General features: G+C 41.5%; 1 protein-coding gene across 1 annotated transcript in view; it reads right to left on the minus strand.

Moving 5' to 3' along the window:
* Window positions 1-16,590, minus strand: part of GAREM1 (GRB2 associated regulator of MAPK1 subtype 1) — a 101,492-nt gene that overhangs the window by 68,244 nt on the left and 16,658 nt on the right. The window contains exon 2 of the mRNA XM_064706036.1: window positions 10,283-10,423. Within this exon, the coding sequence (XP_064562106.1) occupies window positions 10,283-10,423 (141 nt within the window). The remainder of the gene's footprint in view (window positions 1-10,282; window positions 10,424-16,590) is intronic.

Raw genomic sequence — 16,590 nt, forward strand, 5'->3', positions numbered from 1 at the left:
GCCCGGGCAGCATTTTATCACAGACAGCTTTCTCAGTCAGTACCTTCTGCTGAATGCTTTCTTCTACACAGACACACACCGCACACTCGCCTATGCTCAAAAAGTGATAAATTGTTAAGAAAACTAAATAAAGTACACAAACCAATTAGTCTGGCAGAACACAACAAATGCACTTCCCATCATTTTGATGAAGCACCTCAGGTGGGATCTTGCCTCCAGCTCACACATCCCTCTTCCTTTTTGAGCACGTACAGCCATCATAACAAAAATGGGACCTTTCACAGGATGAGCTGGTCCACACACAGCAAAAGAAGGATCAGGTGAGTGCCATGAAATAAGGCAACAAGGAACAGATGCAGCTGGTCTGAGTTATTTCAGGCACTCAAACACAGCCAGCCAGCCTTGGCTGGCTATTCCCAGTCCACTGCAATATAGAATTCATGTGAGATGAACCGGAAAGGTTGAACTGGTGACAAATATTTAAAGAGTGCAATGTCAAGGTGCCTCCCCTGAAAAACATAACCTCAACACATTGATTTGAAAGGTCTTTCTTAAATCTACATAGGCTATCAACCATCCAGGATGACAGCAGCATCTGTCAGTGCTGTAGATTTCATGACAGGTGGCTCAGCAGCCTGGTGTTCCTAGTTTGAGGACATTTATGAAAGCCCTTTTACAGCGTACAATGCATTTCCTTCTTTGCCTCTGCTCCACCCAGCTATGGAGCCAAACTGCACACTTGGGCTCAACAGAAGAGCTGGGGCTCACCTGCAGTAAGGGGGATGAATGGAAGACAGAGCCTCATGTCTGCACATAAAGCTGCAAGAAGGTAAGTACAGGCTTTCAGTTTCTCTCTGTTGCACAGATCCTTCAGAGCAAGAAGTTCAATACCCATGTTCCTCCTATGCAGGTAATAATGGTCACCTTTGCTATTAGTGTTAATAACTTCCCTCCCCTCCCTGCCATTGAGACAAGTTCATCTCTGCCAAGTGAGAACAGAAAATCCCTGCACAACAGCCCACAACAGTGGAAAACGCCAGTTTTTCCACTTCTTTAAATTTCAAAGCTCACAGAAGTGCCTTTCCCTGACACAGCAAAATCACTGCCTTGGATCACAGGCTAAATTAATCACACAAATTACATTCTCCATATAAACAGTTATACATGACTTAAATAGCATGGTTTTATTTTCCTATTGGCACAGTGGTTCAGTCAAAGCTTAGGACATCCATGATGTCAGCTGCTTTAATTGGCAGCACTGACGTGACCAGCTCTTGTTCCCAGACATGAAATGTGCTGGTTTCCATAGGGAGGATGCTGACTGAAGAATTCCTACAACACTTCCTATCAGTTGTTTTCAGCAGCAAATACTGGCTCCAGAAGAAAAAAAAAAAAAAAAAAACCAAAAAACAACCAAACAAAAAAACCATCTGTTTGGGCATCCAAAAATTCACAAGATGACGTCACCCTGTGAGATTTCTCTACAACTCCCTCCCTAAGCACACATAACCTATCAAAATTCGTGCTCCACATTCCTTCCAGCTGGGTTCTGTATTTACAGAAGGGAAAGACATCAATAATTTTTGCCTTGCTCGTTCGCCATGTCAGCTCAGTTGTAACAGTTCCCCCTCCGGCCCCCAGAACGAAAAGGGACAGTCTGTCTGAAAGAGATTTCACAGACTAATTATAGAAAGCTCATGGCAATTTCTTCCCTCACAAACTCCCATGCAGATTTAGTCCATGCAACAAGTCATCAGTAAAGGAAAAAGTGGAGATGAACTTGAAACAAAGTGAAACCAAAAGCAGAAGAATCAACCAAATGAAAAAGAGATGTGCAGTAGTCCATGACCAAATTCCCCAAGCATTAAGGGCTTCATTTCTTTGCAAGTCTTCATCCTCTAGTAGCATGAACTGTGATTCAGGTAAGAGTCATGGGATAGCTGCATTGGTGTCTGCTTCATTCCTAGCAGTTACATGTTCTTGCTTTCTACTGCACCTGGTACTCTGTAAAAATGAAATTTCATGCAGCCTTGCATAAGAGATTGTGCATCACTGCTCATATGAACCATCAACTCAAAATATCCTATTTCTCATAATTTAATAAAAAATTCTCCCCCCAAGTTTGCACAGAAGAGAAATCATATTTTTAACTGATTAAACATAGCCTTTACAACTCCCTTTACCTCATTAAGGGATAACTTCAAAGCCAGATGGGTGGTGTTAAAACTGTAAATTCCTACTTTAGGAAAACTGGTGTGAAGTTCCAGATTGTAATTACAGAGTAAGAAACCCTCTTTTTGAGCTCCTTAACTATCCTTAAGGACTTTTAACTATATGGTTTTCTACAGGCCTTTCAGGCAGGCAAGGGGTGAAGCAGCTCCTCACTTTATTCATGCCTTGCTCAGTGCCTAGAAACAGGAACTGCTTCCCTGCCCCAACCCTGCTGGCAGGAGCTCACCAGCTGGGTAGGCTGTAGTGCTCATGCAACTCCTCCCTTCTGAAGTTAGATCTCATGAAAGAGGAGAACAGCTGTCTCTTGGGAACTCAGGAGCCACACTTCCAATTTTCTCGTAGCTAGTGCTTAGGGTAGCTTCAAATCGATAGAAACGTGGGATCAGACCAGAACCTCGAGTGCAGCACTGAATACACCTCAGATTCCCACTGGGGATCTGCCTTTTTCTCTCAGCTTCCCAGTGGTTAAGTCAGGCAGCTTTTAAGACCCTCTCCCAAGCACTTAAGTCTTTCCAGCATCATGCAAATGAGCCCAGCACTCCACAGTACCAGCCAAGAGCTCAGGCAAAGTAATTCAAGCAATGCCAAGCAAATCCTGTGTGATTCAGGCCATCTCCCAGTCTTCTGGGAACGAGTTTCCTGGCTGCTATTCTACCCTGTCCTCAATTGCAATCTTTCAAAAAGTCATCCTCCCCAGTTAATTTCTTTTGTACGAGCCTCTAGAACTTTTTCCCAATTGATGCAACTCTAATTGGCTTCTTTTGCTGCTCATGGAGATCTGAAACAAGCAAACAGAATGAAACAAAAAACCCCACCAACCACCTTACAGTGAATGCTTGTAAGGTCACAGCTGAATTTCAGCAAGTTTCAAGTTTGCAGACTTTGAGTAACAGCCAAGAACTGTGGAAGTCTGAGAGGAACATGTGATATTAGGAGTCATCATTTGTAAAAGTTGCAAGTTTTCCCTCTCTCCTCCTACCTCCCTTCTCACAAATCACACACAAAGTTCAATGCTGAGACAAAACTCAGGGTTTTTCTTTTCAGAACAAGGATAAGATTATACTTGTGCTGAAGTCAAGGTAGATGGGAGCAAGAGGGCAAGACAGCTGTATTTAAAAGCATACACCTCTTCCCACCTAGTACCTCACTGTAACAGGATTGGAAAATGTCCCCATCATCACAAGCTTTTGGTCTCTTTAAGGCACCAAGCAAACCCCATGGAACCAAGCATATTTTAGAGTAGAACCGGTGCCTACAAACCACAGACTCTTACTCCAGGTTAGAAAGAAAGAAAGAAAATATAAGTATTTTCTTTCAATGAACTTCTGGGACACAGACTTTTCCTCCATTACTTGGAATATTACTACCCTGTGAACTAATGCCACTTTTTTCATTACATCAAAGAGCAACAGTCTTTGAGGGCTGCAGACTTATAGCATTTCCAGTTTTGCTGTCTGGCCCATCTGAAATACCTGAAAGGTAAATTGGAACTAAAAGCATGTTAAATGTAGTATCATTAAAAAGCTGGATGAAAATTTTGATATATCCACCCACCAAACTGAACATCAAGCAAATTCTACAAGTTCTGTAGGGGATACCAGACATAGGTTGTATATACACAAAGAAAGAAACAGGGGAAAAAAAAAGGGAAGACATATGTATATTTTCCTTAGCAGTTATAAAACAAAATCCAAAGTAGACAAGATTCTCCAACACAGGTGATCTGACAAATTGGGAATATTTCATTAAAATTACGTAAAAATCTGCTGCTTCACCAGACTGGCTAATAGGGGGAGATGAAAGAACAGGAAGAACAAGTGCACCCAGAGATGCAAAAGAAACAAGCAATTTTTGCCAGCAATCTCATTGACTGTATTTTGATTCTGCAATTTGATATTGCACTGTAGATCAATGGAGAAGTGTTTGCCAAAATTGAAATGGGCACAGAAAGTGAAGTAACAGACAGGACCATGGGAAAGTCTGACAACTTGAAGGTAACTCTGTGAGGAAAAAAAAAAAAAAAGACAACAAATATGGATATTTGCTTGTATATAAGAAGAGTTCATCCAGTTTTTCAAGGTGACAGGTTTGAGAAGCTAGGAATATGAAAAATTTCCAGACTACAAAGCTGTGATTTCCTAGAATAAAAAAAATAAGTCTTTGTGGGAAAAATGAGATAGCAACAAACTAAAATCAAGTCAATAAATATATTTTAAAGCATAAACATTTCCAGAAAAGCATGTAATGATGCTGTATGGGCAATTACAAGTGTTACAGACACTACTGATCTCAGAGTTGAGGAGGCACAAACTGTTCAATACAATGAATGCCCTCTCTTTACAATCAGACTTTTAAATGAATACCAAATACACTTTCTTCTACATGTTTATGGGGAAAGGTTGCTGTTCTCAAGAAACTTCACACAGTCAAATATTCAGAACTACAGAAGTCATATTTCTCTTTTAAAAGCATGAAGGCTAAATGCTGGTGGCAATGCTTTCTTTTATTAGAAGTACTTGTGAAAAGTTTTCAAACCTCTTTTCAAACAGATTGTGTTGCAGATGTACAACTCTTCAGAAAAAAAAGAAAAAAACTAAACAAAACTTGAGTACTGGGGGATTAAATGTGTGGGAAGGTTGTTTTCTTGGTTTTCTTCTGAGGAAGAAGATATCCATTCATTAATCATTTACCAGCCCACGTACACATGGCAGCCTGCCTCTCTCAGGAGCACTGCATTTGGGCCCTGCTCTCTAGAAAGTGATATTCAGCTGCAGAGTACAAAAGCCTCAGGAGAACTATGTGATAGCTCGGTGCCAGGCCAAGTTCAAAGCAAAACACAAATTAAAGTGCAAAACATTTCATATCAGGGAGTGGTGTGCCTGTTGGCTGGAAAGGACTCACCTAAGTTCTTTACTCAGTTCTCTCTCTAAGGCAGTGTCCCTCCCTGCCTTAGATCTCACCCACCTCTTTGAACTTAAAATTACCCCATCAGAGCAGTGCTGCTCAGCTCACTGAGAAGAACAGGCATCGCTTTCCCTGGCACACCCGCTCTTCCAAGGGAGGCACAGCACCAGACAAAGAGCTCTTTGTCCAGCACCACCTTCCCTGAGCAGCAGACAGCATGAAATTGCATCTGAGGGAGTGGAGAGGCTGAGCTGAACTTGAGCAGGCTCTGTCCCCAAAGTAGCACAAGCTGGCAGCAGATACCTTAATGCTGACAAGCAAAGGATGCGTGCCAGTCTAATGCTCGCTCTTCTCCCCAGGGCCAGGAGGAGAGCTGTACAGCAAACCTACAGAAGACTCAACATAATATAAACATCTCACAACATATTGTAAACATCTCAAAGTGCACAGCATCACTGAAGGAAAACTCTGAGCTCTTGCAGACCTCCCAAACCACCATGCAGCAGGTTCAGGATGGCTAATGAGGAAGAGCAGCTGCTGTCACTGTCATCATCTCAAGGCAACTGGGAGATACCAAACTCACACCATGCTCTCCTCCCTCAGTGTCCAAGGGAGAGCAGATAGCAATAAGCCTCCAGGAATGGCCAAACTGTGCCTTGGAGGCAGCCATGCCTTTGGACCTGAGAGAGGATTTCTGCAGGTGCAGGTTGCAAATCTCAGGGAGCTGTCCTGCTCTCCTGCTGCCAAGGCAAGTTCACTCCTGAGGAGACCTGCAGAGAGCGTCTTGCTCCGTGTCAGCAGGACACGGGGAGGAGCAGGCACAGCTCCGTGAGTAACTAATCAAACCAGTAGAAACAGGTTTCAGTGGGGTGTTTCTTGTACACCACTTCCAACACCAGAGAAGGGCCTTCTGACTCATTCCCACCCAACACCCCACCTGTGGAAGGTTCACATGACAAGGTTTTATATTTCCTCATTTAAAAGACATTAAGAAAGCTATCAGCTCACTTAGGTAAGCAACCAGAGTGATTACTCTGTATTAGCAATTGCACACCTTCAGTCTGTGGCAGGGAGGTATGAGTTGACAGGAGTATTTTCAACATCCAGGATGTGCTACAGTGTGGCACACCCTGGAGCAGGGTGCTACTTTCTAATATCTTTATAGAAATATTTTTGTTATTAGTTGCCTCCTATGTGCACACACATGGCGGCAGAGACCTAAGAGGCATTTCCTCCAAACTCTGGGCAAAACTGAGTAGAAGACTACAGAAAAAGAAAAGGATTTTTACATTTGTGAGTTTGTCTTTTTTTTTTTTTAAACATCACCTCAAAGGAACAGCCTTCCTCTCAGAATGGAAAAACTGAACAGTTGAGAAAATGAACCATTGGTTGCATTAAGAGAGATAAGGCCCTGAAAAACCCAACATTAAAAGTCCTGTTATGATTTGATTAAACATGGGAGTGAGTGTTTGGGGCAAAATGACCTGGATGCTGCCAATTCATCCCAAAGTACTTTTTTTCTTTCATTGCATGCACTCACAAACACTAGCATGGCCTTTGAAAGAGAAGACTGCTCTGTGTAGGTGGGGGTATGCACACACTCCACAGCCTTCTGTGCCACTTTTCCTGTGCAGCAGGTTTTTAGCAACTACATCCAACTTGATCATCCACTTTCACATCAATAATGTGCACACATAAACAACTATGGCCATGTAGCAGAGGCATTTACAGCAGACTGAACCCAAGCCATTTACAGTCAGAGCAGAACACCTCTGTGGCTTGAGCTGATAAATCTTCAGAAAGACAAACCTCAGAATCCCCAGAAAGATAGTTTTGAGCTGTAGAGTCCTGGAAAGTAATGCAAGAAGAATCAGACAGCACCTGAGGGCCACAGTATTAAAACCCTGAGAGTGTCTTCACTGCCTTTCAGTTATCACAGAATATGTCTGAGTTGTGGTCACCAGCATGTCCCTGGCACACATCTTCCTATGCAGAACTTTTGCAGAAGACTGAAAAGTATCTTTCTTGGCAAGCAGCAGCACAGCAAAGTGTAATTCAGCACAGCAAAGTGTAATACCAACAGGCCCTGAATCTTCCAAATTGAGATCACAAACCAGTATTTTCCAGAGGCTACCAGGGGAGATATCTATCAAGGTGAAGGATACTGTGCTGCCTAAGCAAAACCTAACAGTAATATTTTATGTCAGCTAGAGGGTATTGGTAACACACACTTGCTTTTAGAGTAGAAATTAAGGATATCAGAGTACCAGGAACAAAACATAACTAGCTCCGACAGAGAGCTGATAAGACCTTCCTGTAAGTATCAAGTGTGAATTGTGAACCTGAAGAAAGGAAACAACACCAAGGGAATGTCCATCTGCTGTGATGGTTTACCTTGGATTCTTGTGAAACCCATTCTTTCAGGCCAAGACAGGGCACTATCAGGACATTAATTTTAATATGCTCTCCATTCCATATGCATGTGAAGACTTTTGTTGTTTTAAGTGCCAGAAATGCATTAGTTATTTCGTTTTAATTACATAAAAATTTAACTTGATGCTACATTAACTTTAATTTTTACTATAAAGAAAAGCAGACTGGAGAGAATATTCAAGAGAGAATGGTTACACTAACAGCTGTCATATATGATCTTTAACAGCAAAAGTTAACCATGTCTGCCACCACCAAAAGAAACAACCTGCTATGCTTTTCATAGTAGGGAAAGCACCACCAGCAAGACTGCACAACTCAGGTTCTGGTAATAAAATTTCACTTAAATGTAATGTACAGCATTCCCCCTCTTTAGTAAGGCTTTATTGTATTTATTTTGTATTTGCTTTATTGTATTGTTTAATAAGTGTATCAAAACCTGATTTAGCAAGTAGCAAAATAAGATTTACTTTATGCTCATAGTTATATATACATGAGCGATGACTTCATGGTACTTAAACTGTAATCTCAGGAAAACAAAATGAGTTTCAGTGTCTCTTCCTGCTCAACTGTTACAATGAAAATCATGTTGCAATTTGTGACATTATAGGGTTAAAGAACAAAAAAGGTACTCTATTCAAGCCAAAAAAAACCTTTGAAAGTCATTTCAATGAACTCTTATATTCCATCTGCAAGGGTCATTCTGGTAGGCAGTACATTTCAGCTGACAGAAGTTTAAAGTTTAACCATGTCCCATAATCCAGGCCAGCACCCAGCCCAGCAGGCTGGCTCGGGCAGCTCCATTAAACCTGGCATCTCCAGCAGGGAATTCCAGATCCCAAAAGCAGTGAACTGAGACAGTGCAGCACTGACAGCACACTCAGTGCTGGCTCACACACCTCTGGATGGTCTCCACAGCAGCACAAGCTCATCTTTAGGCTATGGAAGGCACCTCTAACTGCATTTAGATGTCACCATCCAAGTGCCAAACTGCAGGGCTTCACTAGCTAACCCTTCACATGTGTAGATTCATCTCTCCTTTCATGGAGGCAAGCCCACCAGACATGCTCTGGTTCTGCAAATTAGCCCAGACCATTTTTGGGATGTTCCTTTGGCAACACTGGAGCTCATCTCGTGTTCAGTAAGTGTCCTCACTAGTGGAAGCTTCTGAACTTTCAGGTATTTTCATGTCATTAATGAGGGTTTTGTGGCAGGGAACTTTCTTTGACAGCAAAACGTATTTTGCTAACTAAACACACCCTCTTTTCCTGCATTAACACAAGCCAGGAAGAAAAGCACATTGACACTTTTGCTGTATCTCAGGGGATGGATTTTTATTTTTCTGGTGTCTGTGTAAATTTAAGATATGAATGAACGGAAACATGAAGAGTCAGGAAACCCTGCTTAGCATATCTTTGTTAACTTTAAAAATGAAGAACCAAACCAAGCCTTCAGTAAACCCATTAAGATCTCTTATGCCGTTAACCATTTTATTTTCAATTCTCCTTCCACGAATCAGTGTAAGGATTTTAAAACATGGCATTCCGTTCAAAGAAAGTGAAGTGTTTATCTGTCCACACCACCGGAGCTTATGCAGCCAGGAGGTGTGAAAAAAAGGATCAACATTACTAAGCATAAGCACCAGAAAATGTTTACCCTAAGAAAGTTAACTTCAGAGAGTTTTAAAACCATATACATTATGACACTATATGCCATCAGACCAAAGTTTTTAAACATATCATAGAAAAATTAACATTCCAGCAGTGAACCCCAAGGAGAAACAGTACCTAAGAAGGCAAGTGGTGTAATTTCCATCATTGGAATAGGGGGCATTGCTGCAGCTGCAGCACTGGTGGGACTGACACAAAGCAACTCAGCCAGGTTTTGTCCAACTCAGCACATCCTCAGTGCACAGTGTTTTAAAGGAGACTGTAGCAGAGCCAAGCACATTATTTAATTGATAACTGTTTATATAGAAGACTAATGAAAACTCTAAACCCACCTCTTAACTTTGTAGCCATGGCTCTTTCAGTTCACACTTTCCAGCTTTGAAAAGTTTTCTACCTACTGCTGTAACATAAACAGTTCCCACTCATTGTATTGCTCTGTTCAGCTTGTGATAAGAACACTAAACAGCAGGAAAAAGTATTAAAAATAATTTCCTAGCAAAGTAAAAATAACTTCAAATAATAAAATAAATATGGATTAGTTGGATCATAGCTACTTGGAACAGCAGTATTATTCTATCACCCAAGAAGGCAGAGAAAGACAAGGCACTACTGAGGAGCATTAGTTTAAAACTGCAGTATTATTATGAAGAGTCCCTGGTATTTACCATGAAAACATCAGAAAATCCCCCCCCAGCTTGAATGTAAAATCTATTCCATCTTTGACCAAACATTTCAAGGCAATTTCAAACTTTCACACTTGTGTCTCCACATTCACACATGAGAAATGCTGGCAACTCATTATGCTCAAATTGAAATCAATTCCTCTACACAGCTACATGCTCTGTCAATGTGTTGCTCAATGAAATACATCTATTTAGCAGCCCTGCAAGCAAGTCAGTATCTCTTGCTCGGTAACATTACCAAAAAGTTAACCCACAGACCATGGTGTGAGAGGCTTAGCTTCACCCTCTCCAATATAACCATCAGTATGAGTGGTAGGCAATGAATTATTTTTGAATTTGTATTTCAGTGAACATTAGCTTTACCTGCATAATGCACAGGGATTTCTATCTTTGGCCCTATGACGTAGTGACCCTCCTCCAGACTGTGAGCTGTGATTGTTGTCCACTGCCGGCACGAATGAATCAGAAGATAATCGCTCTCCCGAAGACCTTCTATAGTTTCTCCTGTAAAACAGATGTAGGGGTTTTTTTAAAAATAAAACAAACCACACTTACTGCATGATGAATTAGGAGAACATCACAACAAGCATTTTATTCTTATTGGTGTTTATTTTTTCCAGACTTTTTGATAATTAAAAATGCAATTAAGCAAATTTCAACTCTATCCAGTATTCACTTTTGCAACTTAAGCACCTTACCTTCCAGAAAACAAACATGAAGCAAAACACCTCAGTGCACACATACAATATCACAGAGATGTAATCCAGATTAATGAGTAGTGGTTCTGGGGCTCCTTTTTCAACTTTCTCCATAAATACACTTTTTATATTTCTATTTCGGTCTGCCTATCTCACTTGATACAAATACTCAAGAGGTCCTTTCGTTTTTAAATAAAGAAAAAAAACCCCACCACATTTTCATATTTTAAAAGAGAAGCATCACACTACCATACAGTAGAAACTGGATATCACACTTTCAGACACAGAGATTTCATCTTTGTCATTCTATCCCTTTGCAAGCCACTGCTTAATTAGCCATTCAGATGTCTATAAACTTAATCATATCACTTAAGGAAGAGAAATGAATAAATAAATAAATATTTTAAAAATTTTCACAAACATCTAAGTCCCCTCTCAGACTGAAATTCAATGAGAAGCCTACCCAGACAACATGTTGCTCACCTTTTTAAGGCACTCTCTTATACTTTTCTACTCTGGTGTCAGTCAAACCTATCCCAAACACAGTCAAGGATCAAACTCTTCTTTCTTCCCTTGCCCTCATAGCTTTGCATTTCTGCAGTGTTCTACAGTTTGCAGTGCATGATCAGGTCTAGAGTGCTTTGCTAGGTTTTCCAGCAACTGCAAGAACCATATTAGACAGACCACCTAAAGTGCCAGCTACACATCTCAAGCGTGATATGATATATGATCAAAATTTCCCAGAGCAGGAAACTGTTCTGTATATCATCACAGAACTGATCTTACACACCTGAAGTCCTGCTCAGTACATTTCTGCATTAAGCACACAAAAAAACCCAGCCTTTCTCCAGGTGTCTTCGAAGCAGTCACTTGGACTTTCAGGAACACTCAGTAGACACTAAACACGGTCCAAGAACAACGAAACTTTAAATTTCATTTTCCTTCTCTCCCACCAGCTCTCTGCAGTTACAGCCAAAAATAACACAAATAGTTTAGCCCTGGAATCAAGTTTGGACAAAACCCATCCCCTTCGGTTACTACAACAAACTGAACTTTCTCCACATTGTCCTGATATCCCTAAAATTCAGTGGAAGCATGAGAATTTCCTCATTTTTTCCTGGGGCAGCAGATATTTCCTCTGTTCAATCTGTGCAGAGCTACTTCCACTGAGCTTTTTTTCTGCCTGCAACAGGCACTCTTCCACCGTAGGCAACAGCTTCTACATAGCCCATTCCTGCCTGATTTCATGCTCCCATTCTATCAGAAAGCACCCTCCCACACGATTTTAAACAGAGCAACTGGTGTGTGTGAGAATTGTTAAGATTTTAAATCAGAAGAGAGCATTAGGGCCATCTGGTCTGACAGCCTTTGGCCACAGGATTCTGCTTGTCTCCTCCAGAAACTCGGATCTGGCTAAATAAGGGAGAGACATGGCCAAACCTGCAGAGTCCAATAGATGGACTTCCATGGGCCTGCTGTTCCACAGCCTGTTAAACTTTAGAAACATTCCTGTTTTGCCCATTTGTGTCTTTAACTTATAACCATGGGTAAACTGCTATGATGGGGGTGTAAAGGAGAAAAAAAAGGAAGTCAGAAGGAATACAAAACTCCTTAGTAGCAGTTATTCTTGCTCATATGAAAGCACATTTCTAGGCTCCCTTCTTTTCCACAGCACAGAAAGTAGCTTCCAGGTAAACAGGCCATTTCATGAACTGGCTTCCAGGTGTTCCTTGGACCACATCCCTTGGCAGCCCAGACAGGCAGGCTGCTTAACACCAGCTCCTGATCCTGGGAAGCACCACCCCTCCACCCACAGCACATTGGGACAAAGGATCTCATAAATCCCAGGGAAGAGTGGCAAAATTACCATGCAGCACCAGGGAACTCCTTTCCCATCCATATCTCGAAAGAAATTCACATATATTTGCTGAAGGAATTACACATCTGCAAAGTTTTAGCAAATTATCAGACTTCAAGCATCTCCTGTTTTCTGCTCACAGGGCAACCTCTAATATATATAAAAATTACCTTCAGCTTGCTGCAAAGTTTTATGATTTTGAGGGAAAGCACAATAATAATAACAACAATAACAATAATAATAATAAATGGTGTTATTTGAAACTCATGTTTCAGTTTTGAAAGTTACACTCATGCTTCCTATAATCCGTGGCAACAAGTAATTATTCTGTCCCACAACAAAATCCAACCAACGGCACCTAAGGGAAGACCTAGCATTTTACTAGTTTCACTGACAGTGGTGAACAAATTTGGAATAAAACACAAAGCATCTTTGGTATACATTTTCTCTGCCTTACAATCTGTAGGTATAATTTCAGACTATTACCTAAAGGAAGGCTGGACTCTACATCCAAAATTGCAGGGAAATAATTATAGTATGGGTCACCCTCGAAGAATTTGAGGAAGATACTCTCAGGAAAATAAAGACACCCATTATGAAAAGGTGCTTCCAGCCATGGCTCACATGCTGTGATCTGTTTAAGTGGTTGCTCCACTAAAACTGGGTGGGACAGGTGAGTGTAAAAAGAGATTAGTAAGGCAGGCCCAAGAGTGACTACATCATTGAGTCTGCAGCTGGAAGTAGCTGTATTTTCTTAAACAGAACCTTGGAAACCACAATTCTCATTACACCAATTATTTGCTGCAACTGATTACATCGGAAATGAATTTCATGCTATGCCACAGGAGACTGGAGGAGACAAGGTGAAGCAGATGTGACAAGGAGTTGACACTCCCCTTGGCTCCTTAACAAAGGGCAGGTCTGCCCTTACCAAGCCCTGATCTTTCCTAACCATTGGTGAGACAGATTCCTGGGGTTTTCTTTATAGGAAGAGGCTCCTTGTCACCAAGGGATTAAAGGACTCAAAAACACCTGGCTGATCATGGTATCCAATCTATGCAAGGAAACTGTGACTGAGGACAACAAAGCAACTCACTTCTTTCTTCCCTTTTCTTCTACTCTGTCTCCCCCACAAGACTTGCTCACTGATTTCAAAGTGCTTTCTTCCTGGAGGGGAGGACTTTCCAGGCTGGAGACCCATCTGACCCTTGCTACAAGACTCCTGTCCCAGCCCAACCCAGCCCAGGCTCAGTTATCCCTTTACACTTCTCTCAGCCAGCCATACCTTGCAAAACAGCCACACACACTCCATCTGATTTCCCCCCACCCCAGTGGCACAAGTTGTGCAAGCCTTCCATTAATCACATTTTGGCTGTGTGGGAGAGAACCCAGCAGCCCTCACATTCACCAGCTATGCAACTCAGTTCTCACCTATTCAACACACTCCTGGGCTGCTGCTTACATAAAAATAAGACAACATGAGGAAACACAGAACAGAGGCCACTCATCTTTAGCAATCTTTGTCTCTTATGATCCAGTGTGGATTAGCTGTTCTATCTTTTTACCCTCTCCTCCCTGCCCCACATGCCTGCAATATAATTAAACCACTACAAAGAATCGACAGGCAAATACTTGTGCTGGTCTTTTACTCCCCCAAATAAAAGTTAAGAGAAGCATGAACCACCACATGCAGTTCCCCACCTTTCCCCAAGTTGCCTCCCTCCTTCCAAAATATGAGTCAAGTTTATTCATAATAATGCCTGAGACTAAGACACCCATGATTTGCTAGCAGCTCCTAAACCCTACGTCAAGTGTCAACACCCATCCTTGCCTGAGATTAAAAGCCTCACACCCCTAAACTGAAAACTTAGCCAGTATGTTCCAACACAAGCTGATCTCTCACAAGTACTCTGACCACAACCAGTATCTGGGCACTCCACTTAGCACCACCAAAGCAGCACTGCAATAGGTCTTCAGGTGTTCATTGAAAGTAAGATCCACTATTATTTTTGAATTGCATGACCCATTTCTGTACAATTCCTAAAACCCTCTAATATTGCCAACACCACACTTGTTGAAGGGTAGTTGCAGGGGAAACACTAACCAGGAAAGGAAAATCATTCACATGTTGATACAGTCATTACAAAAAAAGGTAAATGCTTAATCAAGAGTCCCCTTCCTATTAAACACTATCTACATTAAATACCAATACTACTTTAATAATTCTTTCTAGTTCCAAAACCGGATCATCCATATTTGGCAAATCTTGACTCTGTCATTGCAAATATTTCAATTTCAATTTAACAGCTAACAACTGTAGCAAGACTGATGAAGGAGCAACAGGATTCCTTCATCTACAAGTTCAGCAACGAAATTACGCCTTCACCTCCACTTTTTGAGAACCAGGTAAGAAAACAGAAGTCAATCACATGCAGGGACTGAGTTTATATAAGTCTATGCTGCAGCACAGAAAGTAATTTCTTTTCAAAAGAGACATTTCTGCAACTGGTTGCCACTGCTTACTTTCTAAAGACACATGAATTTTAATTTAGTTTAGCATTTCACAATTCCAAAATGTCTATGAATTCCCCCAAAGCCTTAGGAGAAGAACTGAAGACCATTTCAGTTTTGAAGGGTCTGAGCACTCCTGTCTCCTCTTTGCTTCCTCCTGGATCACAGAATATCTCAAGCTGGAAGGGACCTGTAAGGATCATCAAGCCCAACTGCTCATTCCTCAAAGGACTGGCTAAAACTAAACCATATGGGTAAGTATCATCAAGATACTCCTTGAACTCTGACAGGTTTGGTGCCCTGACCACCTCCACGGAAAGCCTGTTCCAGTGACTGACCACCCTCTCAGAGAAGAGCCTTTCCCTAATGTCCCGTTACAGTCCACAAAAGAAAACTCACAGGTCCCACGTACTCTGCTTGCCAAAGACAACAATGACTATTCAACACCAACCACAAAAGAAAATTCATGAAACAAATGAAAAGAACCAACCAACAAACCAACAGTAAAACTTTTACGGTTCTCCTCCTAATATTGGAAAAACTAACATTCAAGTCACTGCAAAATGTTCAGGCCAATATGAGTCACTTACTCACTCACTCACAGAAACTACACAGCCAAAAATAGGCAGTGATGTACAGGAATATAAATGCTTTATAATGCCACATACTTTGTCATTGTGGCTAAGAGTTTGCATCACTGCCTTAAAGCACAAGCTTTGCGTCTGGAGACATTAAAATAGTAGGTAACCAGGTAATTCAGAGAAAGAGAAGTCTTCGCATGCAAGGTTCCAGTAACGCAAGAGATTCCATTTACACACACCAGATGAGCTAGATACCATTTCCTTCTGCCAGGAAGATGTTATGAACACATTCCACTCATCTTACTCATCACAGAAGACTGCAAAGTGAGCTTAGTGCTGTCCCTTGCACATCAGCTCAAGCACGCTGAACTTGCTCTTTCTGGGATGAATAAGCTTACAGAAAAGGACCAGGAGCTCACAAGAAACTTAAGATGGCTTTTGTGAAATAACTGATGAAAAAGATGCCTGGGAAAACCCCGGGGAAAACTCAGCAAGACTTAGGGCCATGTGTTTTCATTAGGCCTGAACACCATCTGCATGCAAGGTAACAGATGCCGTACAATTAAGTGCATCACCCAGACTGTCTTGGTCAGTTAAGTAGGTGGTGAGTTTAATTATTCCATCTAATGTTCCATAATCACATTACATATCATTACATAGAAAAATCTCAGCAATATTAAAAATCACGACTGGGTGCTCAGCCAGGTACCTACCAAAATACACAAAAGAATAACATCCACCTTATTCCCCCTCGAGTTTGTGCTGACATTTGCTAGGAATGACGTGCCAACTGGAAAAAGAGGTGCCTGGCTGGGCAGGTGAGCACCTGTGCTGTGAAATAATTAGGCAGAACTATCAGCATGTGCCTACTGTTACAAGGGAAGGAGGTCTATCTGGCAACAACTGAAAACTAAGAGAAAGCAAAACCATCAGAAGCCAGAAAAAAGGAAAGAAGTGAGGTTTTTATTCATCATGCTTTCATTGCACTGTAGAGCCCTACTCACACACTGTCTGCTTCACTGG

This window comes from Zonotrichia leucophrys, chromosome 2 (genome assembly GCF_028769735.1).
Source record: "Zonotrichia leucophrys gambelii isolate GWCS_2022_RI chromosome 2, RI_Zleu_2.0, whole genome shotgun sequence".
NCBI lineage: Eukaryota > Metazoa > Chordata > Aves > Passeriformes > Passerellidae > Zonotrichia > Zonotrichia leucophrys.